The 26,802-nt window shown below is 38.5% G+C and overlaps 4 protein-coding genes and 1 long non-coding RNA gene across 7 annotated transcripts; 2 read left to right on the plus strand and 3 right to left on the minus strand.

Annotated features, from left to right (window-relative positions):
• Window positions 1-1,032: 1,032 nt before the first annotated feature.
• Window positions 1,033-8,371, minus strand: LOC132099117 (gastrula zinc finger protein XlCGF8.2DB-like). Its single transcript, XM_059505569.1, has 2 exons — window positions 8,132-8,371; window positions 1,033-2,164 (listed from the first exon to the last, which is right to left on the minus strand). The coding sequence occupies exons 1-2, from the start codon at window positions 8,214-8,216 to the stop codon at window positions 1,086-1,088; spliced, it is 1,164 nt and encodes a 387-aa protein (XP_059361552.1). The 5' UTR covers window positions 8,217-8,371; the 3' UTR covers window positions 1,033-1,085.
• Window positions 8,372-12,212: 3,841 nt separating this feature from the next.
• LOC132099247 (uncharacterized) lies at window positions 12,213-13,999 on the plus strand. The gene is made up of 7 exons (XM_059505688.1): window positions 12,213-12,336; window positions 12,431-12,734; window positions 12,890-12,953; window positions 13,144-13,192; window positions 13,290-13,342; window positions 13,519-13,605; window positions 13,945-13,999. Exons 1-7 carry the CDS (start codon window positions 12,259-12,261, stop codon window positions 13,997-13,999), a joined length of 690 nt encoding a protein of 229 aa, XP_059361671.1. The 5' UTR covers window positions 12,213-12,258.
• On the plus strand, window positions 13,985-15,855 carry LOC132099121 (G2/M phase-specific E3 ubiquitin-protein ligase-like). The gene is made up of 5 exons (XM_059505575.1): window positions 13,985-14,241; window positions 14,317-14,500; window positions 14,771-14,943; window positions 15,075-15,289; window positions 15,375-15,855. The coding sequence occupies exons 3-5, from the start codon at window positions 14,828-14,830 to the stop codon at window positions 15,497-15,499; spliced, it is 456 nt and encodes a 151-aa protein (XP_059361558.1). The 5' UTR covers window positions 13,985-14,241; window positions 14,317-14,500; window positions 14,771-14,827; the 3' UTR covers window positions 15,500-15,855.
• Window positions 15,856-15,888: 33 nt separating this feature from the next.
• Window positions 15,889-19,451, minus strand: LOC132099118 (uncharacterized). 3 transcript variants are annotated; one of them, XM_059505571.1, is made up of 6 exons: window positions 19,079-19,451; window positions 17,943-18,075; window positions 17,689-17,836; window positions 17,122-17,281; window positions 16,505-16,723; window positions 15,889-16,409 (listed from the first exon to the last, which is right to left on the minus strand). In XM_059505571.1, the coding sequence occupies exons 4-6, from the start codon at window positions 17,250-17,252 to the stop codon at window positions 16,199-16,201; spliced, it is 561 nt and encodes a 186-aa protein (XP_059361554.1). In that variant the 5' UTR covers window positions 17,253-17,281; window positions 17,689-17,836; window positions 17,943-18,075; window positions 19,079-19,451; the 3' UTR covers window positions 15,889-16,198. The 3 variants fall into 3 exon arrangements, 2 of the variants coding, with proteins under 2 accessions (XP_059361554.1, XP_059361553.1); XR_009423020.1 differs by having other exon boundaries at window positions 17,122-17,836; window positions 19,079-19,417; XM_059505570.1 differs by having other exon boundaries at window positions 17,122-17,836; window positions 19,079-19,445.
• A 1,391-nt stretch (window positions 19,452-20,842) lies between these two features.
• LOC132099124 (uncharacterized) lies at window positions 20,843-23,995 on the minus strand. The gene is made up of 3 exons (XR_009423022.1): window positions 23,905-23,995; window positions 23,649-23,808; window positions 20,843-20,970 (listed from the first exon to the last, which is right to left on the minus strand). It is a non-coding gene; the product is annotated as an uncharacterized LOC132099124 (long non-coding RNA).
• Window positions 23,996-26,802: the final 2,807 nt, after the last annotated feature.

Consider the following 26,802-nt stretch of genomic DNA (forward strand, 5'->3'; position numbering starts at 1 on the left):
GATAGTTTGTTTAGCACTGCGATGAACTTTAGCCTAATTTAGACATAATGCTAATATTTTACCACTCAGAGACTGGCCCCATTTTCTCTTGCGCGGCTGCTTGGGTAGCATCGTCGGATGGCGATCACGATGCAGGATTTAAGACCGCAGTTTGAGCCAGTGTATCGAATTGATATGGTTCAGGTCCTGGCCCTGAACGCTCTGTTGCAAAGCTACTTGCGTCACTACAGTCACTCTCCATTTTAGCGACTCTGACAGCAGCTGTCAATTAATCCATCACTGCGGGTCTCAGGTTTACGCCCCTCCCACTCAGCCCCGCCCTCGGTTCGTCTCCTCTATCTCTGCTGTGCTCTGCCTACTTTTCAGCATTTTTCAAATATTATCAGTGGGTAGAGTCAGGCTCTGACCAGTGTTTAGTTACCCTTTAAGACACTGGTCATGCTGATGAAGTTCTTCATAGCATTAGCAGACACAGTCTCCTCTTGTTCCCCTTCTAAGGGAACCATGGTTACATTCATAACCCAAGACATTTGTGGACGTAGCATTCAGTTTTTGCAGTAGTCAGTTTAAAATGCACTTGAGTAAAGTACATATCCCCCCAAATAATAGTGAATACAATTTTGGGTAGGCGCCTGAAGTCCACCACCACCTTTGACATCCTTCTGGCTCTACCATTGGTTGTGAGTTGGTCTTCCAGAGATAAAATTTGAGTCGGCTTAATGATGCCCAGGTTATTTTGTGACTTCTATGCCAGATGTGAATGATCGGCGATGGATTCACCAATTCTGAAAGGCTGCCATTATAATTAAATTTTCACACTACATGATTATGGTATTATTGTAAAGATTAACACAATTAATTTCATTACCTGTAACAACAAATGTTTAATAAAAACAAAGATATATTTGTTACAGTATTCAAACAGCATCAAAAATATAGTGAATATGGTTTTTAAATCTGCAAACTATTTTCACGTGTATATTTAAGTCTGATGAATTAGATGGCCTTGTCCAGAGTGAATATGCACTTTATTTCTGAAACCGTTGTTTCCTGTAAACCTCTTACCACTTGGAGTAACATTGCTATTACTTTCCAGAATGTGTTCGCAAATGATGTTTCAGGTCTCTTTGATATGTGAAACTCTCCTCACACCAAAGACATGTGAAAGGCCTCTCTCCAGTGTGAATTCTCATGTGGACTTCAAAATTAGTTTTTTGTGTGAATCTCTTTCCACACTGAGGGCAGCTGAAAGGCTTCTCTCCAGTGTGAACTCTAATGTGAACTTTAAGGATTGATTTGTTTATGCAAGTCTTCCCACAGTGATGGCACATAAAAGATTTCTCTCCAATGTGAACTTTGACATGATCCTCAAGTTGTTTCCCATCTATGAAATTCATTCCACACTGAAGACATACAAAACAGTTCTCGCTTGAGTGAATTTTCATGTGCTGATTAAAGTTTAGTTTACCTATGCACTTTTTTCCACAATGAATACATGTGAATGGTTTTTCTCCAATGTGGATTCTCAAGTGAGTCTGCAGACATTCATTTCGTGAGTAGCTCTTCCGGCACAGTTTGCAAGTGAAAGGCTTCTCTCCAGTGTGAGTTCTCATGTGTGCATTGAGGTTTCCTTTTTGTGTAAAGCTCTGTCCACACTCTCGGCAGGTGAAAGGCTTCTCTCCAGTGTGAATTCTTATGTGGGCATTAAGGGTTTCTTTACGTGTAAAACTCTGTCCACACTGAATGCAAGTGAAAGGCTTCTTTCCAGAGTGACCTCTCATGTGGGCATTGAGGTTTCCTTTTTGTGTAAAATTCTGTCCACACTCTTGGCATTTGAAAGGCTTCTCTCTAGTGTGAATTCTCATGTGGCCAATAAGGGTTTCTTTACGTGTAAAGCTCTGTCCACACTGAGTACAAGTGAAAGGCTTTTCTCCAGTGTGAATTCTCATATGGACTTTAATGTTTTGTTTTTGGGAGAAACTCTTTCCGCATTGATGGCAGGTAAAACAGCTGTTATATTTGTTTTCCTGAGCTCTGTTTTCTGAGGAAGTCTTTTCAGTCTGTGTGGATTTTCCTCCAGTAATGAAATCCTGATGTTTCTTAAACCAATCTTTCACTTCCACTTCAACCATTTCTTGGCTCTCCTCTTTCAGTGTCATTAGGTCTAAAGCAAAAAAAAACAAATACAAATAAACATCAGCTTAATAGCACAAAGCAACAGACATCAAAACCAACCTGAAAGCATTAAAGCATCAGGGCCAACATCTTGAATATAACTCTTCACTTTCTTTAGGACAAAACCAAAAAATCTTCAGTCCAAGAAATCTGACAGTTATTAGACTAAGGGGAATGCCATGCAGGTCTAAAAATAGTCAAAAGAATAGACTTTTTGGTCATATTTTTAGCCTTATATTTGCACAGAAACGTTTCTGTTAATATTTTCTTATTTCCAATGCCTAATTTTTGACTGTCCTTGTGTAAAACTGCTCTAGTGTAACTTGCATTTGTTATGCACACATCAAGGACACAGCCTGTTTCACACAGAGATTCCGGAAAATGCATGGGTAATGTGATTTTGGTTTATTCACGCTGCTAGTGATTTTCCAGGATCTGTGCGCATTCACACTCATCCCGTAAAGATACCACGAAGACACGTGACATTGAGATGTGACATGTAATGTGCTAGTCTAAAACGCTAGCCTGCTAAAAAACGGCAAGAAGGAAAAGCGGAATTGTTTGTCGTGCTCTGTCAGCATGGCGCCATCAGATGCTAAAAGCCTCAGCTCTTTTTACACTGCTAATGCAACTGGGTGTTTCCGAGGGAAGACAGTGAATGTTACAAAGACCTCAAGGGGCTGTATTTTAGCCAAATGTCCTTGAAAACTTTAATGAAGATCAGTGGCGGCAACACTTTCGAATGTCACATAACAGTTTATTCTGCAAATTGTTGAGCTAAGCCTCACACATAAGACAACTAACTTGTTAAAGCCCCTGAAACCATGCCATAGATTGGCTATTGTTTTGTGGTTGTATGCTACCCCTGGCAAATACCATACAGGTGCTTCAAAATGAATTAGAATGTCGACGAAAAGTTCTCATTTTGAGATGCTGAAATCACGCACGCTTCCATGTGTGTAATAGACGAAGACGCGCTTCTGCGCCATTCATTAACACAGACTTTTCCGGCTTAATATTTGCATTAGTCCATATCACGATTTGATGAAAGTGCAATGACCTAATTTTGATTAATTCATTCAAAATTTGACAAATTCCGTGACATTCCGCTTTAAACTGTAAATTCCGTTTTTATGACTGGATTCCGCGATTCCGTGCGCGTTTTCTGCATCGCGGAAATCATAGGGCCATACAGTAGACATCTGCCTGCTGTTTACCCGACGCCTTAAAACCGGAATATCTCCATATAATGGAGCCAGTTGTCTTTTTGTTTAGACTTTTTTTGAGGGGGAACAAAAGCAAGGAGGCGGGGGGCGAGCGAGCAGGGGCGAGCCCAGCACAGAGAAGGCAAACAAGCAAAGTGGCTGAATCAGAATTAAATATAAACAATATATCGATATATACGATATGTCAAAATCCATATCGTGTTTAAAAAATATCAAGATATATTTTAAATATCGAGATATCGCCCACCCCTAGTTTAAGTCTTTGGTTCCTTTAATTGTGATGAGTTTGGCTCACATCTAACAAAACCCCACCAATTCACTATCTCAACAAATTAGAATACTTAAAAAGTATGTTGTAGCCTTTTCCAGCAAAATCCACAACAACAACAACAACAACAATACATTTGCAATAATTTCAGTTATTCCTATTTAATAAATCTGTAAAGTCATCACAAAAGTATTCATTACAAACTCTTTGGTAGTGGTTACAGGCTCAATTTTTTTTGTGTATGATGTGACAAGTTTTGCACATCTCCATTTGTGTTTTCTGTGTTTCTTCTCAATCCTCTCAAGCTCCGTCAGGTTAGGTGGGAGTGGTCAGTTATTTTCTCTAGAGACGTTTGATTGTATTCAAGTCACTCTTGTATTGGCTTAGCTGTGAGCTTAGGGTGATTTTCCAGTTAAAAGATGACCAATCTTCCCTAAGGATATTTCTGTATTCTTCTGCGTTGAGATTTCCTACTATCCCAGGGGTGACCAATCCTGCTCCTGAAGGGCTACTGTCATGTAGAGCAGGGGTTTTCAAACTGTGGGTCGCGACCCACTCGTGGGTCACGGAATGGAACAAGGTGGGTCGCACAAAGTCACTTGGCTGCAGCTAATTTTGCGTTTCAATGACACACAGACACTAACACAGTTCAGTCTAGGGCTGCACGAATGTGACGAGTGGGGCGGGGCCTAGTGCCATGGGAACAGAGCTAGGCCGGTGGAGTGATTGGGAAATGAGCAACACTCACCGGTCTCAAGAACCACGGAGGAGATCGGAAAGATACAAAAGAGGAGCGATGACAGTGAAGGACGAGAGAGGACCAGGCCTGGGTTTTATTTTGTGTTTGTTTTTTATTTGTGCACGGCAGTCATCCGAGAGGGGCTGTCGCGCTGTTTTGTGTTTATTTGGTTATTAAAACTTTGTTTGATTGTCCGCCGGTTCCCACCTCTTTCCACGAAGGAGTCATCGAGGCGGTGGGCTGGAGTGAGTTCGCCCCCCCCCCCCCCCCCCCCCCCGGCAACTCACTCCAGCCCACCACATCGAGCACCCTCGGCGGCAAACTCCTTCGCCCTGCTCGATGGCACTGCGGATTCACCCCAGCGGCGAAGGATCTTCGGCAGCGCGCCCCTCCTTCCTCCCTGGCTTCGGCACCAGTGTAAAACATTAAAATCTTCACAATCACAGGAAGAAGGAGGCGGGAACTGGGAACCCACTCATCACAACGATATAGCCCACCAACATTAATAATGAACTGCAATATCCTTAGTGTGATTTTCAAATTGCAATTAAGTCCGTGTGCGTTGCGTGTTTTGAAGGTCTCAGAGCAATGTCATTAAAAGGTTCAATCGGTCTTTTTTTACCTATTTCACAATTATTTTAATCTCCAAACTGTTTTAGATAGTTCTGCTTTGCTTCTTATGCTTTTCTAAAAAAGTGTTGGATTGTGCTCCGTTCTCGCCGACACACACGGAAGGATCATGAATGCAACAAAACACAGCAGCGCAGATCACACTTCACTGGAGTGAGCCTGCTTCACGTTTTTATGGACACTACATATTTTAACGCCAGTAAACAAAAATTAAAACTTGTAAATTTGTAGTGAAATTTTCAGTTGTACTCTAAAATAAAATGGTTATTTTTCTTAAATACTTAATTTCTGTCATAAAAATTTTAAGTAAGATTAGGTTTAAAGTAATTTCACTCGTTGTTTTTTTTTTTTTTTAAATATTTTGGTGGGTCGTGAAATATATTACACTTGTCTAGGTGGGTCGTGGAATGGAAAAGTTTGGGAACCACTGATGTAGAGTTCAACTCCAAACACAATTAAATTTAATTGAGTCACCTAATCAAGGTCTTATGCTGCTTTCACATACTATTTCACGTAAATTTCCTATGTCCCACTTATGAAATCGTGATCATCACATTCAAGTGCTTTGTTGCTGGAATGAATAAAATGCAGCATCCCACTGGTTGACAACCATATACAGGTGCATCTCAAAAATTTGAAAATCTTGGAAAAGTAATTTATTTTTTGTAATTTAATTCAAAAAAGAAAACTTTTTTTATATTCTAGATTCATTGCACACAAACTGAAATATTTCATATTGATGGTTACGATTTACAGCTCCTGAAAATTACAAATTTAGTAGCTCAAAATTTTTTTTTATATTTTCTCAAAGATCAATCATAAAAAGATTTACAAAACATAAATGTTCAAGATCTCCACAGCAGGTTTAATTATGCACTCAATACTTGGCTGTGGCTCCTTTTGCACGAATTACTCATTCACTGTGGTGTGGCATGGAGGCGATCAGCCTGTGGCACTGCTGATGCGTTATTGAAGACCAGGTTGCCTTGATAGGCCTTCAGCTCCTCTGTATTGTTTGTCAGATGTTACTTATCTTCCTCTTCACAATACCCCATAGATTCTCCGTGAGGTTCAGGTCAGGTGAGTTGGCTGGCCAATCAAGCACAGTACTATCATGGTCGGCAAATTAGAATCTTAATAAAGCTTGTCAGCAGATGGAAGCATGAAGTGCTCCAAAATCTTCTGGTAGATGGCTGCATTGACTTTAGGCTTGATAAAACACAATGGAGCAACACCAGCAGACGTCACGGCAGCCCAAATCATCTCTGACTTCAGTAACTTCACACTGGACTCCAAGCAGCTTGGATTCTGTGCCTCTCCACTTCCTCCAGACTCCAGACCTTGATTTTCAAATGAAATGTTAAACTTACTTCCAACTGAAGAGTTGAATGTGGACAACTGAGCAACAGTCAAGTTCTTTTTCTCCTTACCCCAGTTGAAATGCTTGTGACGTTTTTTTCTGGTTCAGGAGTAGCTTGGTTCTAGGAATGTGACAGCTGTAGCTCTTTTCCTGAAGACGTCTGAGTGTGGGTGTTGATAATTGTCTTCTGGACAACTGTTAAGTCAGTAGTCTCTCCCATAATTGTGGTTGCATGTTCTAAACTAATCCAGGAGGTGCCCAGTGTTTATACTCAAAATTAATCAAACTAATCAAGCTCAAAATGGAATATTCTAATTTTTCGAGATACTGACATTTTTATTTTCCTTCGCTGTAAGTCGTTACCATCAGAATTAAAACAAAAAACTCTTGAAATATTTCAGTTTGTGTGCAATGAATCTAGAATATAAGAAAGTTAGCTTTTTGAATGAAATCACAAAGTAACGAACTTTTCCATGACATTCTAATGTTTTTAGATGCACCTCTAAACGTTCACCGCACTAGATAGTCAGGCTTGCTGATGATTCTGGAATTTTGGAAAAATATATGCTTATTTCACAGTTTATAAAACATACACATACAATATGCTTTTAGTTATTGTTCATATATACAAATATGCTCGACTTTAATGAAAAGGTGATGAAGTGACTGTGGTAAAAAAACAATCGTTAGCAGCAATGGTTGTCTCCTCCATGTTTAAAGTTTATGGCACGTGAAAGCAGCATTCCTGGTGTTAGAAACTTCCAGGCAGGTTTGTTAAGGCGAACTGAAGCTAAACTTCGCAGGACAGTGGTCTTCAAGAACCGAGTTTGAACACCCCTGTTCTACCATGACAAGTCTTCCAGTGCCTGCAACTAAATAACATCCTGACCCCCAATTTCCACCAGATGCGTAACGGCTGTGTTACGGCTCCGGCACGGCGGCGGAGTCAATAGGTTTCCATTAAAGTCAATGAGTGTATTTCCACTGAATTCGTTACAGCTGCGTTCCAACTCCGGCGATCCGCAGCCCTCCGGAGCAGATACGCAGAGCTTCTATTTTTGCCGGATGCCGGAGCGCTCCGCAGCACTACAGGGCAGAGTACGCAGGACAGGAAGTCGAGTGACAAAACAGAACAGCCAGAAACAAAATAAAAGATCCGTTTAATTTTCAAAATAAAATGCACCGCGCTCATATTTCCCTACACTACACCTTGAAAACGTCATAATGGGCGGAGACAGGCTTGTTGAAGTTTTAACCCCGTTGACACGATCGATGAAGAAATGAAAAGAGAAAAGAAAAGGTTACGATAGTAACCGGAGACGTTCTATCCTATACTCCTTCGGATGGAAAACTGTTCCTGGTTTGGTAGTTCTGTTGATAGAAACTACATATCGCGCGATCACACCAGAATTCGCGAGATTACATGGGGCATCATGACGTCAGCTGTCAGTCATGACCGCAACAACAGCCGTTCCGCAACAAATACGGACCTGGTGGGTATTGACGGACGACGGAACACGGAGCTGTCACGCAGCGGAGCCGTAACGCAGCCGTTACGCATCTGGTGGAAATTGGGGGTCACTATCACGCTTCACCATTTGTGATAGTATTGTGCAGTTAAGTAGCAGTGCCTGGATTCCTCCAATGTTACTGTTTCCCCTAAATTGTGTTTCTCATAGTCTGACATTTGTGAGTACGCAGGACATTACAGTGAGTGAGAATGTAAAACCAACCTGTGTGTGCCCCAGTATCTTCTTGTTTGACTCTGAATGTTTCTTCAATCTTAACATCTTCACTCTCCTCTTTAATAAAAGCCATCTTTGTAATAGTGTGTCACGTGGATTTCAGTTGATTCACCAGGAGTTTATGTTTGGACACTTTGTCCTGTTTAAGAATAAGAAGAATTAACAGAAAGAAAAAAATTCCAAACTAAATCTCTGGGGGCGTCTCAGTCACCTCCCTAGTTCAGTAGTCAGCACACTAGTAAGGGAGTCAGTAAGAATGAGAGTTAATGGACTTACATCACCTGGTAAGACAAAAACAACAAAAACTAGCACTCAAGCTAATAAAATGACAAATTATAAATAAGGTTCATATGTATTAAGATTTATATTTTGTATTTTCTGATAGCGTTTGGATCACACTTAATTCATGAAAAACATTTGCAATTGGCTTGTAAAAGTTGTCATTACGTTTGTGTTTGTTGTTCTCGCTGCATTTACAGTTTTGAGCAGCAGGCATCGTCGATTCGAGTGATTCAAAACACTGAATCATTTAGACAGGCAAATAATTCAATTGACTCGAAAAAGTCTCGAAAATCCGTGTCTGGTCTGAATTCTGAATTCGTGTTTATGATGAACTGATTCATGATATAAGGAGCGAAATGAGACGCACTTTTTTCTGTTACTCATCCAAAATAATATTAGATGATCTATTACAGTATCTATATACAAGTCTCTTTACGAGTTGTATTGATTTAAACATTTTAAATGATTAAAACACACACCTTTCATCAGCAGAATCACCTTAGACAGTAAAAGAATCACAGACGCAGGAGCGCGGCTCCGCCTTATGACGTCATATCGCCAGGCCAAAATAAAAGCCCTTAGAAGTACTATGGTGTTGGATGAATTTAAAGAGCGAATTGCAGAGCTAACAGTTATTAATAACATTGAGCTTAAATCTTACTCTTATATCTAAATGTGCAATTGTGAAGTGTTTCATATTCATGATAATCCACAGAGCATTTGTGATACTCTCAATCAAATAAAATGTCTTCAAATTGCAAGATTGGAAAGAAATTGATAGAACATTTCAAACTCAAAGAATCCTTATATTAAAATTAAGATTGTGGTTGCAGAGAGATCTAGCTCTTTAATTTAGAGAGCGTAAAGGTAATAAAATCTTATTTGGTTAAAGTTGATTTCATTAAAGGTCTGTTAAGGATTATATTGACATCGATTTAAAGCAGTTGATTTTGTCTGAATAAAATGGTTCAGATAATTTCTTCTGAAATGTGATTTATATTTCCCCAGATTATTTTTATTAATATTGCCAGTAAATTATCTTTGCTAAATGCGATTCTATAATATAAATTTAAATTCTCAAATTTTAATTATTGAAAACCAATGTACAAACCACATTTGTTCCTCTTATTAGCCCAATAACAGATACACAATGAAAACTAACAAATCTGACTTCTGTAAGGGGTGTAAACGATTAATCAATTATCGGTTAATTGTCGATAAGAGATTAATCGATTACAGGCTGTCGATGGTCGGTTAACTGATTTAATGGTGTGCTTTGCTTGGCTTGTGCGCAGAACACGTGCGAGCGGCTGTGAGTCTATAAATACATCATCATTAATTCACAATGTACTAAATAAGCTTTTAATGTGATGTAAACTTTAAAAGTACATTAAAGTAGAAAGAACACAAAAGTTCTTCAACATAAAAAGCAGTTGAAATTAAGTAACTAAGTCATTTCATCAGATAACTAGCTTTGCACGGCTGCGGGACACAGGGCGATTTATTATTTGTGGCAATTGTCCATGTTTCGTTAATTTTGTTCCCTAAATAACCCATGGTTTAACTGAAATAAGGGAACAAATTAATAAATAGCACAAATTCTTAATTCATTAAATCTTTAATTTCCCTTCCCATGTTTACCACACACAGTAAGAGATGCGATTAAAAGTGAGAGATAATAAAATAAACCTGCAAAATTAGAGAGTTATATAGACTGTGAAGGTTTAAGAAAAGAAATGGCAAACCAGAACAAAGCCACTTTAATTGAAGGCTATATCTCGAGCGACATCCAGAGGCATTGTCACGATCTAACATTTTCCTAACCCTGCGAAATTATTTTATTTTTTTTCCTGTCTCAGCTGTTTGCCCAGCTAACAAAAAAGGTCCACAGGACGTCCCCTAAATGGCCTCTGCGAACGTCCCCCGGACGTCAGCGTGTAGGGTCCGCTTGACGTCGAGCGGACGTTCGCAAGGACGCCCTCCGGACGTTCACGGGGACGTTCACAGGACGTGCAGCAGACATTAGGGACGTTTGGGGGACTTTCTTCAAATGTTATTTTATTTAAATGTTAGGCTAACCAAAGAAAATAGACACATGCAAGTAGTTTGGAACATAGGGTACATTTTATTTAAACAATTGAAACGTTTTTCTTTTCTTATTATTTTTATTAAATGTTAAGAAATAAAAGAACAAATAGGATTGCAAGAGAAATGAATGTATAATTATATGTATAATTATGTTTAATGTATAATTAAATAAAATGAATAAATATAACTAAATAAAAATGAAGAGAACAACTGCATCTAAAAATCAATGCTACAAAAACAACATACATGTTAAATTTTAAATTACATGACTCTTAAGCAAATAAAAAAAATATTTGTATTTATTTTTTTTATCTTTTCCCGGGCGTGGGTGGATCAAGCAAAGCAGCTGTGTCACTCGGATGGTAGCTCCTGTTGGCTTCTAACCTAAAACAACGAAAGGAACACATTCATGTCATAAAACATACCTAAAATGTTTTCTTGCAATAAAACAACAGCAAAATTATGCGAATATACTGAAAATCATCTACTCAAATGTTTTCTAACTTATTCATTTAATTTGTAAAGGTCATCATCAAGTAAAATAAAATGACATTTGAGGACTTAAAGCGAATGTCCCGAGTGGCCGCTGCACGTCCTGTGAAGGTCCGGAGGTCGTCCTGGTGACCTTTATTTGTTAGCTAGGATACTGGCGTGAACAGTCACTTAAACATTAAAGTGGTAAAAATCTTTTAAAGTTGTGTATCCTAGCCTATGTGTAAATGCTGACGTCATCCTCGATGTCTGCACGTGAGCTCATTAATACGGTGGCCGAGAAGGGTCACAACACATACAAACGCCACAACAACTACATATTCAGAAAACAACTTCAAATTCAGAAAACACATAAAAAAGCCGCCACAACTACTACATATTCAGAAAACACCTCCAAATTCAGAAAACACATGCAAACTCCGCCACAACTACTACATATTCAGAAAACACCTCCAAATTCAGAAAACACATGCAAACGCCGCCACAACTACTACATATTCAGAAAACACCTCCAAATTCAGAAAACACATACAAACGCCACAACAACTACATATTCAGAAAACAACTTCGTCGAATTTCACATCACGTACGCTGCAAATATTCACAGCACGAGCAAATAGGGAAATGAACTGCAAACTGCAAAGACACAACGGAAATGTTTCCAGGGGGGCCATAATCAGTGACGGACCCGCATCCATCTGGTTGTCTTCGCGCTATCTGAATGTGCGCTTTTGTTGTTTATGGCTACAAGAGGTAAGTGTTTCTCTTTTATTATGACAGACTTGTCGATGTCCTCTGATACCGTGTTTTCAACATATTATCCCCATAATGTATTAGTCCACTGCCAACGTTGTTAGCTGGAAACTAGCTGGCTAGCTCGCTTCTGGTCACTAAATAGATGCATTACTGGCGTTTGTACATTGTTGTCCTGATATATGAACTATTTATTTTTCAGATTGAAATGTTCTGTCCGTTTTGTGCTGTGCAACTGGGGGAAGCTGGGGTTCCTTACGGAGCGTCCATCCACGTCATCAAGCGTAGGCCATACAGGTAACATCCCCATGTTGTGCTCCTATTCCACTGTCCCGCATTGAATTGTCCCGTGGTTTTAGCTGTCAGAAAGGCGACAATTTATCAACCAATCTCAAATCATAGCTATAATGAATCAGTGTGTGTGTGTGTGTGTGTGTGTGTGTGTGTGTGTGTGTGTGTTAGTGAATGAGACAAGTATCCAAGGAAGAGCAGCTCAATTCATGAGGTTCAGGGAAGTTAAAGAGGCTGAGAGGAGGACCTTTTCAAAGGCTAAAAAGAAACCAAACATTACGGTCAAGGTAAGCAAATATGGAGGTTTAAGGTCACAATGTGACTATTACACACAGTCTTAAACATTTTTTTCTCTTCTTTTTTTTCTTCTTATTTCTGTAGATTTCGATTGGCATAATGACCAGAACAAAATATGGGTTAAAACCTATAAGAGGGAAAACCTTGCCATTAAATGTTGAACCCCTGTGGTCATCAAAACAAATTTTGCCAGCTGCTATAAAAAAACAGCGAGATTTTAATCAAGACACAATGTACGATGGAGAATATGTCATGGTCTATCCTGATGGCTCTGAGGTACAAAATATACCAGGCACAGAAAGACCCTTTGTCCTTGAACATTATAAAGAGGCCATTGGAAAGGCTTACCAGAGGATCGTACTGTACATCTGCCCCCTTCAGGATTTGAGTAAGTATTAAAGTACATGTATGTAAAATAATAATAATAATTGCTAATGGTTGGTTATTGAGTGAGTCCTTAATTTAATTCAAGCTGGTTGAAAAATTGCCATATATTTTGCATATACCTAGCCTAATAATGATGCATCATTTTTCTTTTCCAAGGTCATGGAGATGACTCATCTTCAGAATCCGATGATGAAGCATTTGCTAGGCTTCCAATGAAAATGTAAGTTTCTCCAGCCATTTTAAGACCTGTGCTAGCGATTGTTTTTGAATATCCACATATTTCACAGCATTCTTTTTTTATTATTATTGCTATAAGGAATAGATCGAGCATGTTGTGCTCTTTAAATCATATTAACAATTACTTATATTATGATTTAAATTAAATGATTCAAACTATTTGTTTGTTTTAGTTTACCAAAACAATGTCCACCAACAATGTCCAGGCCATCTGATGGGCAAGTATGTATTATTCTGTAATGTTATTAAGTTTATGTTAATGATGTGGTGATGTAATTATTGTTCATTTGTTTGGTGTTATCTCTACTTTCATCAACAGGCCAACGGAGCAAGAGCAGAACCCAAAAACACCACATCATGTGACTTCTACAAGTAAGTCACAATAGATTAAAATTGTTCTCTTCATTGAAGTAATACTTTTGGCTCTGGATTTAGCATGAAATATCGACTGCTGAATGTAATGGATTACAGTACCAAGTATAAAACCTTTTTTACTGTAATTTCACAAACATCTTGTTTTAGTATTTCATTGTTCCTTTAATCCACAGCACATATACCAAGATCTATGCACCAGTTGTCATTGACAGCAGTTGCTCTGATGTTGAGGACGTAGAGAATTTTCAGGAGGAAGACAGGTACTTTGATAGAAATAATGCTGTCAACCTTTTTTCTTCTTTCCCTCTAATGACATATTAAATAGTTCAAGCTACATTGGGCATTTATTTACCTGGTTTCTGTTGCCATACAATTATTAAAGTAAATATTTAAATTGTATATATTTTTTTACTTACCCCTTAACAGAAAAGAAATCTGGCAGAAATGATTGAAAGCTTGCAATTGAAAGCTTCATGCTTATGCCCATCACATTTCATCACACTCATATGGTGTTCTCACTGTAATGGGCCCATAAAAGATTTATATTTTAATTATCCGCATAAAAGGCAGTGTTAATGTTTCTCTTTCTTGTGTTGCAGAGACACAGATATTGGACTGACGGCTGCAGACACTCATAAACACAAAAAGCTGTAGCAGGTTAAATATAAACCGTGCTAATGTCAGGGATGGTGCTCTGAGGGGATTCAAACGTTCCTCATTTGACTCCACCTGTAGCCTTTTGGTCAAATTCACTGATGACATCGGGCAAACAGAGGAGGCTGTGGACACAGGAGGGCCTACGCGGGAATTTCTGACACTCTTGATGGACGCCATTAAAACCAGTAGATTTTTTGACGGGAAAGATGATGGCAAATACCTGTCATTTGATAGCAAAGGTAATTCGCTTTTTGTCACATTTTGACAGTATTATAAATCAATTTGAACTAACCGTGGAACATTGCCATTGTTAGCTGCAGAAGTTGATGAGTATTTCCATGTTGGAAGAATGGTTGCGGTCTCCCCATTGTACATGGTGGTCCAGGGCCTCGATGCTTTTCCCCAAGCTTCTACCAGTACCTGGTTGGTAAAGTGAAGACCATTGAGGCCCCAATTGAGGATATACCTGATACTGAAGTCAGGAATGTTCTCCTTGAGGTAATTATGTGTTTCTAAGCATATTCAAGAAAAAAATATTTTTTTAGATTTTGATGAAGAATCAACAATATGGACACCCCGGTAGCTTGAAAAGCCAGTGTGATACTGGAATAAAGCCAGTGACTTCCATGCTTTGTCACTAATATGTACAGTCTAAATTCCAAACAATACAGAATCCTGTCAAAGAGAAATTTTAAATATTCTATAGTCTCATCGTTTGTGACATGTATAATGTAATTTTGTCTATTCAGTGTTTTTATTTTACTCTAGATTAAGAATGATAGAACATTGGAGGAACTCGTGGAACTCGCAGATAAGCACTCCAGCATGCTTCAGACAGCAGGATGCTATCAATGCCTGAGGACACTGGGGGATAAGGAAAAAGTTGTGGATGGTTACATCCAGTGGTACTTTACCTACCGCAACCATGTTTCCTTCCAGAGGTAGGTCACTCTGACTACTTTGTAAGAATTCAAACGAGAATTTGAATGAAACTTAAATGAGTGTCTAACAAATGGTTAAGTCAAAAGTGAGTCCTACTGGCAATAGCATTTATAACCCAACCCTGTTATAGGTTCAAGGATGGCCTGGCTACCCTCAACTTTTTCAACGCTCTGGAACAGCATCCCTCCATTTTCCTGCCCTACATGTGTTACAGTGCGGAAGACCTGACAGCCGAGAGTGTAGAGTCACTGTTCCGTCCACAATTGAGCCCAACTGGTAGCTCAAATCGCCATGAGGAGGAGAGAGTGCTTGGCTACTGGCTGGACTACTTAATCGCTGTAAAAGGTATAATTTTCTTTATGTTGTTTAAAGTGAAGCCCACAAATGGATGATAAATCTTAATGTGTTTCATTACTCCCGACCCCCGCAGAGGACGGGTCAGGGATGTCTCTGAAAGGACATTCTAATGTTTGCAACAGGCCTGAAAGAAATCCCAGCAGCAAAATTAATACCACAGCCTCAACTCACATTCCAGAAACACTCAAGGTTTCCTGAGGCTAATGTCTGCGCTAACACAATAAAACTCCCGATCTTACCCTCATATGAAATCTTTGAGGAAGCCATGAATTATGGAATCAAGAACGCCCCTGGATTTGGGCTCCATTGAGGTGTCAATCAGAAATTAACATTCGTGGCAAATTTGCATTACTGTTGTTACTGTTTGCATTGCAATTTACTGTTTGTACTGTTACATTGTTTACAGAAATCCAATGATTTTTTTATAAGAAAAGTTGCAAGTTTCTCTATTTGGAAACTTTTTGTGGCAGATTTGCATTGCTCTTACTGTTCGCACTTTACTGTTTGTCAGTACTGTCACAGTTTAAAGAAATAAAATAATTTTAATAAGAAAATGTAAGTTTGTCTATTCTGAAACTTTTTGCAAGGGCCGTCAGAATGAAGTTCATTTGTTGTTGCATAAATTGGTCATGAAATGTTACCAATCTAACATGAAAGTCACCTTTAGCTTCAGCATACCGTATTAATCAACACTAGGTTAACCCCAAAAACATACATTGTGATGGTTTAAAAAGTAAGGGAAAGTCATTGCAATCGATTAATATCTTTGCTTTTAATTTAACCATGTGTCAAACATTAAAGGTGTCCGTATCATGCACCACACTGGAGGCAATGCTGTCTGAAAGAAAATAAACTGACTACACGTCAGTCAGTCAGTCCTCTCTCCCTGTCTCTCTCTCAAAGACCAGCAATTTCCTTAAGTCTAATGTAGTTGTCAACAGCAGCTGGCCAGTTGATGGGTGGAGCGAGCTGGCTCTGTCTCTCCAAGTTGGCAAAATTTGCTTGGAGGTTAGCATCTCCACACAAACTGTTTGTGGGTGGCAGAAGGTCTTTGAACTCCTGTAACACTTGGGGATCCACTGGGAATCCACAATCCCTTCCACCAAACCTAAGGCCGCACAAAAAAACACAACAGTGAACTCATTATTAATAGTATTTAAATCTCAAATTGAAAAAATGACAATACAGGTGCTACATACAAACCTGTCAGGCAGGTGATACATGGTCTCCGGTTTCCCAGATGGACAGAGAGACTGACGCACAGGCCTGATTGTATGGTTATTCCAAAGCTCTCTGTGCTCATCAAGCTCTTTCTGAAAGATGCCCAGGAAAACATACCGTACAAGACACTTGTGTTCATGGGTGCCATTGAAGTAGTGTCTCTCTCTCAGGTCACTGAATAAATCCATCCAGAACTGTGTCCTAATAATGGAGTTAAAGTATACACAGTGATTTCAGTTTTGTATAAATGTTTCTAACACAAATACTTAAAAAATTATGTGACTGTCTTGGAAAACAACATCCTGCACTGCATTCCAGCAGAATGTTGGACTGTCAACACTTGTTTCTCGTTATTACAATTTGAAACAACCACCCACACTAATCCTTTTACTTGTCATAACTATTGCACAATCGACAGTACACAGCCTAATCCATGAATGACGCTCATATAAATAAGCCTACATTTTCAAAGTCAGCATTGTATGGTGCCAACCCAGCATAATATTACGAAAAGATTACAGAAATATCAAACAGTATTGAAAAATATGTATGTGTGTAAGTCTTCTATTTCACACCCTCTATGACATCTAAAAACATACTTCTGTTTCCTGAAAAAGGACCACCAGCTTTCAATCCTTTGATTGGCAGTTGAAGTGCCATACATGTGGCTGAGAGAACCCGCAAATTCATCAGTGTGGTCCTCTCTTAAAGGACAGTGGATGGCAGCCATGTCTCCGTTTTCTGTCCCACAGTCTGTCCGAAGACGAGCCGGAAGGCCACAGCTCGAAACACACTACAGGTAATGGTGAGCAATTACTGCAGGGTCGTTGTTGGTGCTACCACTACTGAGCCACATAACCCGCCTTGAATACCCATCGATGCAGCCACTGATGGCAATCCCAAAGGGCTTGAGCTTGTCATAGCCATCCACGTGCCACACCTGATTGGGTCCTGCGGCGCAATAGGATCGCCTAACAAATCTGCGTCTATGACAGAGAGATAATCCTGTTGGATTTAATAATCTGAGGGCTTGCATGACATTGTCTTGTTTTACTGTCAGTGAATGCTTCTGTCGCAGGGTCTGCCACATAGCCCTGTAGCCCAACAGCTGTCCTGAGCCATTCAATTCAGTAGTGATGGCAGCATTCACAGTCTCCAGTGGAGTGTAATTTGCTCTCCGACTTAAGTTTAGCCATTTCAGCCTTCTTTTTAGAGTTTTCAGGCTCATTACAATCCCATGCTTTGACTCCAAAAAATCTCTAATAACCTCGTCGGAGTGGTCCTTTCTGAAGTAGGCACGTATTAGGTCATCCTCTGAGGGTTCATGGTTATGGACACACACACACACACAGAAATTCATTATAATAACTAATGTGCTCTGATGGGGGTTGATAATAGGAGCACAACAAGGGGATGCTACCTGTAGGCCCATGGCCTACGCTTGATGACGTGGATGGATGCTCCGTAAGGAACCCCACGTTCATACCACACGACGGGCAAAACTTGGGAGCGTCCCCCAGTTGCACAGCACAAAACGGACAGAACATTTCAATCTGAAAAATAAATAGTTCATATATCAGGACAACAATGTACAAACGCCAGTAATGCATCTATTTAGTGACCCGAAGCGAGCTAGCCAGCTAGTTTCCAGCTAACAACGTTGGCAGTGGACTAATACATTATGGGGATAATATATTGAAAACACGGTATCAGAGGACATCGACAAGTCTGTCATAATAAAAGAGAAACACTTACCTCTTGTAGCCATACACAACAAAAAGCGCACATTCAGATACTTATACTTACTCAAATCCTGAAGGGGGCAGATGTACAGTACGATCCTCTGGTAAGCCTTTCCAATGGCCTCTTTATAATGTTCAAGGACAAAGGGTCTTTCTGTGCCTGGTATATTTTGTACCTCAGAGCCATCAGGATAGACCATGACATATTCTCCATCGTACATTGTGTCTTGATTAAAATCTCGCTGTTTTTTTATAGCATAATGTTTGGTTTCTTTTTAGCCTTTGAAAAGGTCCTCCTCTCAGCCTCTTTAACTTCCCTGAACCTCATGAATTGAGCTGCTCTTCCTTGGATACTTGTCTCATTCACTAACACACACACAAACACACACACACACACACTGATTCATTATAGCTATGATTTGAGATTGGTTGATAAATTGTCGCCTTTCTGACAGCTAAAACCACGGGACAATTCAATGCGGGACAGTGGAATAGGAGCACAACATGGGGATGTTACCTGTATGGCCTACGCTTGATGACGTGGATGGACGCTCCGTAAGGAACCCCAGCTTCCCCCAGTTGCACAGCACAAAACGGACAGAACATTTCAATCTGAAAAATAAATAGTTCATATATCAGGACAACAATGTACAAACGCCAGTAATGCATCTATTTAGTGACCAGAAGCGAGCTAGCCAGCTAGTTTCCAGCTAACAACGTTGGCAGTGGACTAATACATTATGGGGATAATATGTTGAAAACACGGTATCAGAGGACATCGACAAGTCTGTCATAATAAAAGAGAAACACTTACCTCTTGTAGCCATAAACAACAAAAGCGCACATTCAGATAGCGCGAAGACAACCAGATGGATGCGGGTCCGTCACTGATTATGGCCCCCCTGGAAACATTTCCGTTGTGTCTTTGCAGTTTGCAGTTCATTTCCCTATTTGCTCGTGCTGTGAATATTTGCAGCGTACGTGATGTGAAATCGACGAAGTTGTTTTCTGAATATGTAGTTGTTGTGGCGTTTGTATGTGTTTTCAGAATTTGGAGGTGTTTTCTGAATATGTAGTTGTTGTGGCGTTTGTTTGTGTTTTCTGAATTTGGAGGTGTTTTCTGAATATGTAGTTGTTGTGGCGGCGTTTGCATGTGTTTTCTGAATTTGAAGTTGTTTTCTGAATATGTAGTTGTTGTGGCGTTTGTCTGTGTTGTGACTCTTCTCGGCCACCGTACATTAAGCTTAATTTTCCACAACGACTTTGTCACACGTGCTTAACGTGACATCTAAAGCATCATGAAAGCCGTACGAAAAATATGTTTTACCATTACTTCAAGTAGGCTAAGGTAAGTTGTCTTATGACATGGGCTGATTGTTTTTTTATGTTCTTCAATATTCTTATGCGTCTGCAGTATACATTTTGAAGTGTAGATTTTGGCACTCGATTACGTGCGCATTTGCGCTTTTCATATGGCACAATATCAAGTTACCTTTATTTATACAGCGCTTTTAACAATACAGAATGTGTCACAGCAACTGAACAACAATAATAACGAAAATAGTATAACATTGGCGTGCCATTCACTCAAACCTTAAAGTGGAAAAATCTGTTAAAGTTGTGTAGCTTAGCCTATGTGTAAATAAAAAGGACATTTTTGATGTCTGCACGTGAGCTCATTAAGCTTAATTTTGCCTAATGACTTTATCACATGCGCTTATGCATAAGCCTCATGAAAGCCGTACGGAAAAATACCTTTTACCGTGACATAAAGTAAGGTGAGTTGTCTTATGAAAGGCGGATTGTTTATGTTCTTCGATGTTCTTTTGCTTATTGTCTGCAGCGTAAATACACTAAAGTGTAGCTTTTGGCACTCGATTACGATCGCATTTGCGCTTTGCATATGGCACAATAATGGATGACATTGGCGTGTACAGTCACTCAAACTTTAAAGTGGGGAAAAACTGTTAAAGTTGTGTTGCCTAGCCTATGTGTAAATGAAAACGTCATTTGATGTCTGCACGTAAGCTCATTAAGCTTAATTTTCATAACGACTTTGTCACATGCGCTTATACTGTACATCGTAAGCGTCATGACTTCCATGATATGGGGGAAAAATACTATGGAAGTCAGTGGTGTCCAGAAACTGTTTGATCACCAGCATTCTTCGAAATGTCAGAGAAAATCATGGGCAATTCCATGCAAAAGTAAACTTTACCATGAAAATGTATTTATTTATTTTTTTTATCAAAGAAAAAAAAACCCTGTTTAAGTTGTGCATTTAGGTCTGCATTAAAGAAAAATATGTAATTTTGACCTATACAAAGTATTGTTGGCTATTGTTACTGTACAAATATACCCATGCAACTTAAGACCGGTTTTGTGGTCCAAGGTCACATATTGTTGTATCTGTCTGTTTTTCCATCTTGTCCATCCATTACATTCTGTCTGAGAATTATATATATATATATATATATATATATATATACATATATATATATATATATATATATATATATATACATATATATATATATATATATATAATTTATTTATTTTTTGGCTGACTGTTTATAACAGAATTAAATTTCATAATGAACTCACTGATTAACAGTTTTTTACGATCCCGGTCATGTTTTAGGGTGACAGCAATCATCTCTTCCACACTCTGGGATTTCTGGTGTGGGTATGCCTTGATGCAGGCACCTTGATTTAATACAGAGATCACCATTATTCATATTAAAACTAGAGCTGAAACAACGAATCGATTTAATCGATTAAAATCGTTATTTCCAACACCGCACCGCATCGAGTTAAAAACATTTCAACTTTTCAGAATGCCGCAAGCGCACCGCGGGTCATGTGACAAGAACTAACCAATCAGCTTCATCCTTTCCCGTAACAACGTTAAAAGCTCAGTCAGGATGAAGGAACAGCTGATCATAGTTGTATATGGATTTCCATTTTGAAATAAATTTAGTAGCAGAGCTACTGCAAGCGATTTTTTGGGCTGCAAATCCATTTATCCTTTGCTGAAATTTCCGCGTCTTCAAGGAGAGAGCAGGTCATGGTTGCTTAGCAAAGGCAGATGCCTCAGGGGCGCTTCTGCCCGAGCGCTTTGGAAAGAAGGAGAAAGCGGTGCGCCTAGCGTTTTCCACACGTTTTTAGGCGCGATTTGTGAACGGCCCCTAAGAGTTTCATTTGTGCAGATTCTCCAGTACAATGTTGTTTGCAAATGTTTAGTCGTAAAAGCTGATAACATTGCTTTTTAACAGTTAACATGTAAAGCTTTACAAACATGTTCTGTGATCAGTTTGTCGTTTACCAGTTCATAATTCAGTTGTGCAGCCTAATTATGACTGAATGAGAGAGGTAAATGTTTAAAGATATTTGAAATGCACTTTTTTTCTAAGTATTCACTGCTCTTTTTCATACAGCAGGTTTTTTGTGTGTGTCCAATTTTTTTTTCTGGACAACCTTCTGATGGATTTTACTTTAAATTGTGAGTTCCATTCAGGTTTCATGCCATTGGCACTTTATTCGAAGGATTGTTTACAATTTCACAGCAAAAGCTATAAAGCTGTTTCCCAGTAAATAATAAAATACAACGCACTGCAATCTTATTCTTTTTTATCCTTATTCTTCGTGAAAATATGTTCTGAAAGATTCCTTAATAAGCTTTGTTTGGGATGTTAAACTACTTTAGGAGCTCTAAGGACTGCCATGGTGAAAACATTATTTGAAATCTCCTTGTGAAATTTGCTAGAGTATGGTTCAGTGTTCTGATTGCAGAAGAGTTCGACAAAGGATTACTAAGACAATAAAACAACTCCAGGTATATTTTTGATGAGGACATGACAGTGCAAAATGGTTAAAATCTCTTATAAATCTATGCTGAAGGATAAAGACCATTTATTAATAGTTTACTTGGGGAAAAAATATATAAGTACATATAAGTACATTAATCGATTAATCATAAAAATAATTGACAGATTAATCGATTATCAAAATAATCGTTAGTTGCAGCCCTAATTAAAACTAAGAATCAGTGGCGGAGCCAGAGGGCTAGTTGGGGTGGCAATTGCCACCCCAGACAAAAAGTCCTTGCCACCCCTGTTGCCACCCCGCTGAAAACATTACACTGTTAATTTTTACGAACATTTCTCAAATCTCCCAGCGGATGTGAATGCATCCTTACGCAGCACGCACAAGCGTGCAGCTGCTGCTACACTTTTCATTGGTTAAGCTGACACGCAGCTTTGTGCGCTCGACATTTCTTCACTTTGTGCCGTGAACTTCTAAATTCGCACTTGTGGAGCGCAGCACACTGTGACCCCATTTTTCTTTTTTAAGCACATCATTCCGCACCCGCGAAGCGGATACGCGCTTTGTGCGCTCTGTTTTGAAGCGTTTCGTATTATCATGGTTTTGCGCACTGAACGATTATTAAAAGGCTATTTTTTAATACCTAGCTTACACAATACATTTAAAATAAGCATAATTTAATTGTATATTATTTATGTGTAGTGTAGGCTATATAAATATATTATATACTAATAGTAATTTGTTTTTATTAACATGTTTAGATTTTATAAAGTTACTGTGCAGATTTTTTCAAGAATTCTTTTTTGCTGCTCATTTATACACTCACTCACTAAGTTTAATAAAAATACATAATACATTTATGTAATATTTAAAGGTGTTAACTGTAATCTTACAATGCAAAATGATAACTTACAAAGGATTAAATTCATCACAATTATGTAAGTATCTGGATATTTGCCACGGGGCGAGGGCTTCAATAACCTCTCTCTTTTTTGACCATGTGTTTGCATCCCTGATAGTAGATGTTACTGTAGAGATGTACTGAAGTAACTTTGTGTAGACATACAATTTATTAGCACTTAACATAACATGTCTAGACGTCTTTAAGCAATTTTCCTTGTGTTGTCAAATAGGCTAGACCTCAATATACTCAGATTTTGTCGTAATGTATTACTTTAGTATTTGTATTATTAGTAACGGTGTACTCATGGTAAATAATAACGAGCAAATTGTTCTATTTTTGCTGTATAGTTAATACATATATAATTGTGTACATTTTGGAAAATAAACAACTTTAATTTAATCTGTATACATTTTGTGGAAAATAATTTATTTTTAGTGTTATTCTAAGAACATCAAACATTATTTTATTTCTGCTATGAATAATATATGTATTTAGAACAACTTAAGAATTTTACATTTAAAAGGAGGAACAACATTTACAACCTACCAAATCTTATTTACAATTTATTAACAATCCAAATGATTTGACAGGCAGATTATTAAACAGAGAGATAATAAGAGATAATAAGTCATAAGTGGCGAGTTTTGAAACTTACGCATGATGACATCATTGATGTAGAGCTGCTGAAATTTAAGTTTTCCCTTTCTCCCTTTGTAACAATAACATCCCCATTAGGAATTATCTCCAATTTTTTTCAGCATCCTCCTAATTCCATCTCTCAAGCTGCCTCCACTCTGAAGACACAGATAACGAATCTGCAAACAACAACAATCAGTAATTAAACACGAGCAAAATGTTTTAAATGATAATAGGTTAAAAATCACTAATGTTGTTTGTGTTAAGGCACATACCATCTTCTTTCGAAATTCAGCATCTTTTAGTTTCACACACAACTCCTCGAATTCCTCTACAGTCTTGCATGGTTTCTCTAGCACCTCTGTGAGATCAGAGACAGAGGTGCTTGGCTGGCGCACTGATTGCTGCATTGTTTCAACAGCTGATGTAATGTTGTTTTGGATTTGGTCCAGTTTCAACATGATTCTTCTTTCTAAATTCTCAAATAACTTGTAGATTTCTGAGCAGAATTTATTTTGAAACATAAATGAAATTACAAACTACAGCAATAAATAATAAAAAAATTATAACAAAAACAACGCTAAGACAACATAATAATTGAAGAATTATGATGAAATCAATTGTTACCATCCCGAAGAGATTGTGGATTAATCACACTTCCTAAACAAGTCACAAATACATTTCGTCAGATAATGAATACATTATGTGTGTGTGTGTGTGTGTGTGTGTGTGTGTGTGTGTGTGTGTATGTATGTATGTGTCAGTGTGTGTTTTGGTGTACCTTGATTCTGCCAATTGGCTGAAACTGACTGTTGTGGCTGCAGTCGTGGTGTTGAAAGACATGGAACTGTGAACAAATTACAAGAAAAAAAAAATCATTAGATTAAACATTTCATGACCTATTGGTAGTCCAACAGTCACACTCTTGAGCTGTACAGTGTTCAGCTGTACAGTCATAAAGACAATAATATTAGCATGTTTAAATCATGACATAATATCTTAAAAAATATTTTTATGTAACAATAATTATTAGAGTTTTGCATGTTTTGAATTAATTTGTTTTTATTTTTTTAGTAATCAACATTATAACACAAACATGGTAGACTAACTTTAACCTTGATTGCATTGAGATTTTACTCACAGGAAGGTGCCCAAGGCAAAATCACATTAGATCTTTTTTTTTTTTACTGGGTGCTCCTCATCTAACTCCGAAAATAAAACAAAATATATATATATATATCAGTAAAATTTCAGACTATAGCAAACAAATGAAAATTAATCATAGTGACTTTACCTTCACCAGGCTCCCCAGCTGAAAACAAAACAAAATATTAGCGAGGACCTTTTGACATTTCTTAAAAGACAAAAATGAAAATTCTGTCATCATACGCACCCTTGAGTTGTTCCAAAGGGTTACAGACATTCTTCAAAATATCTTCCTTTGTGTTCAGCAGAACAAATATATTTATACAGGGTTGGAACAACTCAAGGGTGAGGATGATGACAGAATTTTCCTTTTTGGGTGTTATCCCTTTAATCTTCTGGCCTTTGTGAATCATTTTTTCACAACATATAACGACTATTCCATTTTATATTCTCATCAACAGTTTTTGTAAACTTGCTACTTGTGTCACCGGCCTATAAAGTGGGGCCTTTCACACAGGACGCGGTATGCACGGCGCTTGCTGCTGGGTTGTCTCCATGACACAGCTTTCCTGACGATGTCCCTATACGACCTCAAACTTGTATCATACAGCTCAGGAAATTCTGACCCACTCAGTACTAGCCGTTCATCCATTTTGATTTCCATGCTTGTTTGGATCCCCTGATTCTATTGGTCGCGCTGGTAATCATCACAGAGCGCAGCGGCAAAAGTTGAACTATTTTGAACTTTGACCGTGGCGTGCGCAAGAGCATACAAATGATGCGCTTTGTTCGACGCAGCAACAAAACGTCCTTGCACGGCGCAAGCCATTGAGATGAATGGGTTTTATAGCGCAGCGCCGCGCATACCGCGTCCTGTGTGAAAGGCCCCACTTAGGCCGGCGACACACTGGATGCGTGGTGCAAGCGTCTCAGCTGCGTGGTGTCCGTTTTTAATTCGGCTCCCATGTTAACAGGTTAGAGTTTGCAGACTGCCTGCGTGAGACGCGCACGCGGAAAACGCATGCATGCTAGAAATAGAACCGACGCCTATTTTTCACGCGACACGCGCACATGTTGGAAGCGTTTCCAGGCAAAATATAATAGGAAAATGTTTATATGTCATTTTGTACACAAATACATATTAATTCATGACATTTTGATGTTTGAAAGTCTATAGGTTGACATAAATTCAGATATAAATGTAATTTAAAAAATAAATAAATAATTATCGATTTTCAAATATTGCACCTGTCAAACAGTATATTTTGCCGTCATACTGTTGACGGTGTCCTTTATCAGTAGGCGTAGTTGTAGGTGTGTAAAAAAAAAGCGTTTCAGAAGCTTCCCAGAAGCGGCTCTCCGCGCCGCTTCGCTAAATATAGGAGCCTAGTCTATTTTTGACGGACGCGCGTCCAAGTCGCACCGGGAATACAAAATAAAAGTCAAAGATCCCTGTCAATTTCAAAATAAACGCCCTGTGCAGACTCCCAAACGTATTGCATGTATATTGGCAATATATCCTTGGTAGGAGACAAGAAATGGACGACGAGAGATTCATTCTGGAAGTTGAAAAACACAGTGTTATATGACACCACAAATCCTTTTACAAGGACAATTCCAAAAAGGACAAGGCATGGAGTTTGATTGCACAAGTTTTAGGAGTGGAAGGTGAATACATTAACCTCCTAATTATCTTCCTACTACATGATTTTGAAAAGTAGCCTATATAACCATTATTTATATATCTGGTTATTTATATAACCAGTAGTTATGCATCTTGAAAACCAATTAAAATGTCAAGTGCCTTTGCATTACACAGGACACTATGAGATATTAGTACAAGTACATAGAAGTACATTTCAGGTAGGCCTAGTTTAATGTAAAAACAAATCTGATTTTAACATTTTGTTACTTACCTAAATGTTAAAAAAATAGAAGGACTTCACTAATGTTATTACAGGAGCCTATATACGTAGCCTACTGCCCTGTGTAAATGCTGTTCAGATACAGTACTGTTGGGAAGGTGC

The sequence above is a fragment of the Carassius carassius genome, chromosome 22, assembly GCF_963082965.1.
Source record: "Carassius carassius chromosome 22, fCarCar2.1, whole genome shotgun sequence".
Taxonomy (NCBI): domain Eukaryota; kingdom Metazoa; phylum Chordata; class Actinopteri; order Cypriniformes; family Cyprinidae; genus Carassius; species Carassius carassius.

What these genes read in the sequence shown, in the direction of transcription:
- LOC132099247 (XM_059505688.1), top strand. Translation starts at nt 12,259, where the DNA reads ATGAGGTTCAGGGAAGTTAAAGAGGCTGAGAGGAGGACCTTTTCAAAG. An exon ending in GCTAGGCTTCCAATGAAAAT is followed by an intron (nt 12,954 to 13,143) that starts GTAAGTTTCTCC and finishes TGTTTGTTTTAG; the next exon opens with TTTACCAAAACAATGTCCAC. An exon ending in ACATCATGTGACTTCTACAA is followed by an intron (nt 13,343 to 13,518) that starts GTAAGTCACAAT and finishes TTTAATCCACAG; the next exon opens with CACATATACCAAGATCTATG.
- LOC132099118 (XM_059505571.1), bottom strand. Translation starts at nt 17,252, where the DNA reads ATGGCTGCCATCCACTGTCCTTTAAGAGAGGACCACACTGATGAATTT. An exon ending in TCCTTTTTCAGGAAACAGAA is followed by an intron (nt 16,724 to 17,121) that starts GTATGTTTTTAG and finishes CTCCATTATTAG; the next exon opens with GACACAGTTCTGGATGGATT. An exon ending in ATGTATCACCTGCCTGACAG is followed by an intron (nt 16,410 to 16,504) that starts GTTTGTATGTAG and finishes GTGCGGCCTTAG; the next exon opens with GTTTGGTGGAAGGGATTGTG.
- LOC132099121 (XM_059505575.1), top strand. Translation starts at nt 14,828, where the DNA reads ATGCTTCAGACAGCAGGATGCTATCAATGCCTGAGGACACTGGGGGAT. An exon ending in AACCATGTTTCCTTCCAGAG is followed by an intron (nt 14,944 to 15,074) that starts GTAGGTCACTCT and finishes ACCCTGTTATAG; the next exon opens with GTTCAAGGATGGCCTGGCTA. An exon ending in CTACTTAATCGCTGTAAAAG is followed by an intron (nt 15,290 to 15,374) that starts GTATAATTTTCT and finishes CGACCCCCGCAG; the next exon opens with AGGACGGGTCAGGGATGTCT.
- LOC132099117 (XM_059505569.1), bottom strand. Translation starts at nt 8,216, where the DNA reads ATGGCTTTTATTAAAGAGGAGAGTGAAGATGTTAAGATTGAAGAAACA. An exon ending in AGATACTGGGGCACACACAG is followed by an intron (nt 2,165 to 8,131) that starts GTTGGTTTTACA and finishes TTTTTGCTTTAG; the next exon opens with ACCTAATGACACTGAAAGAG.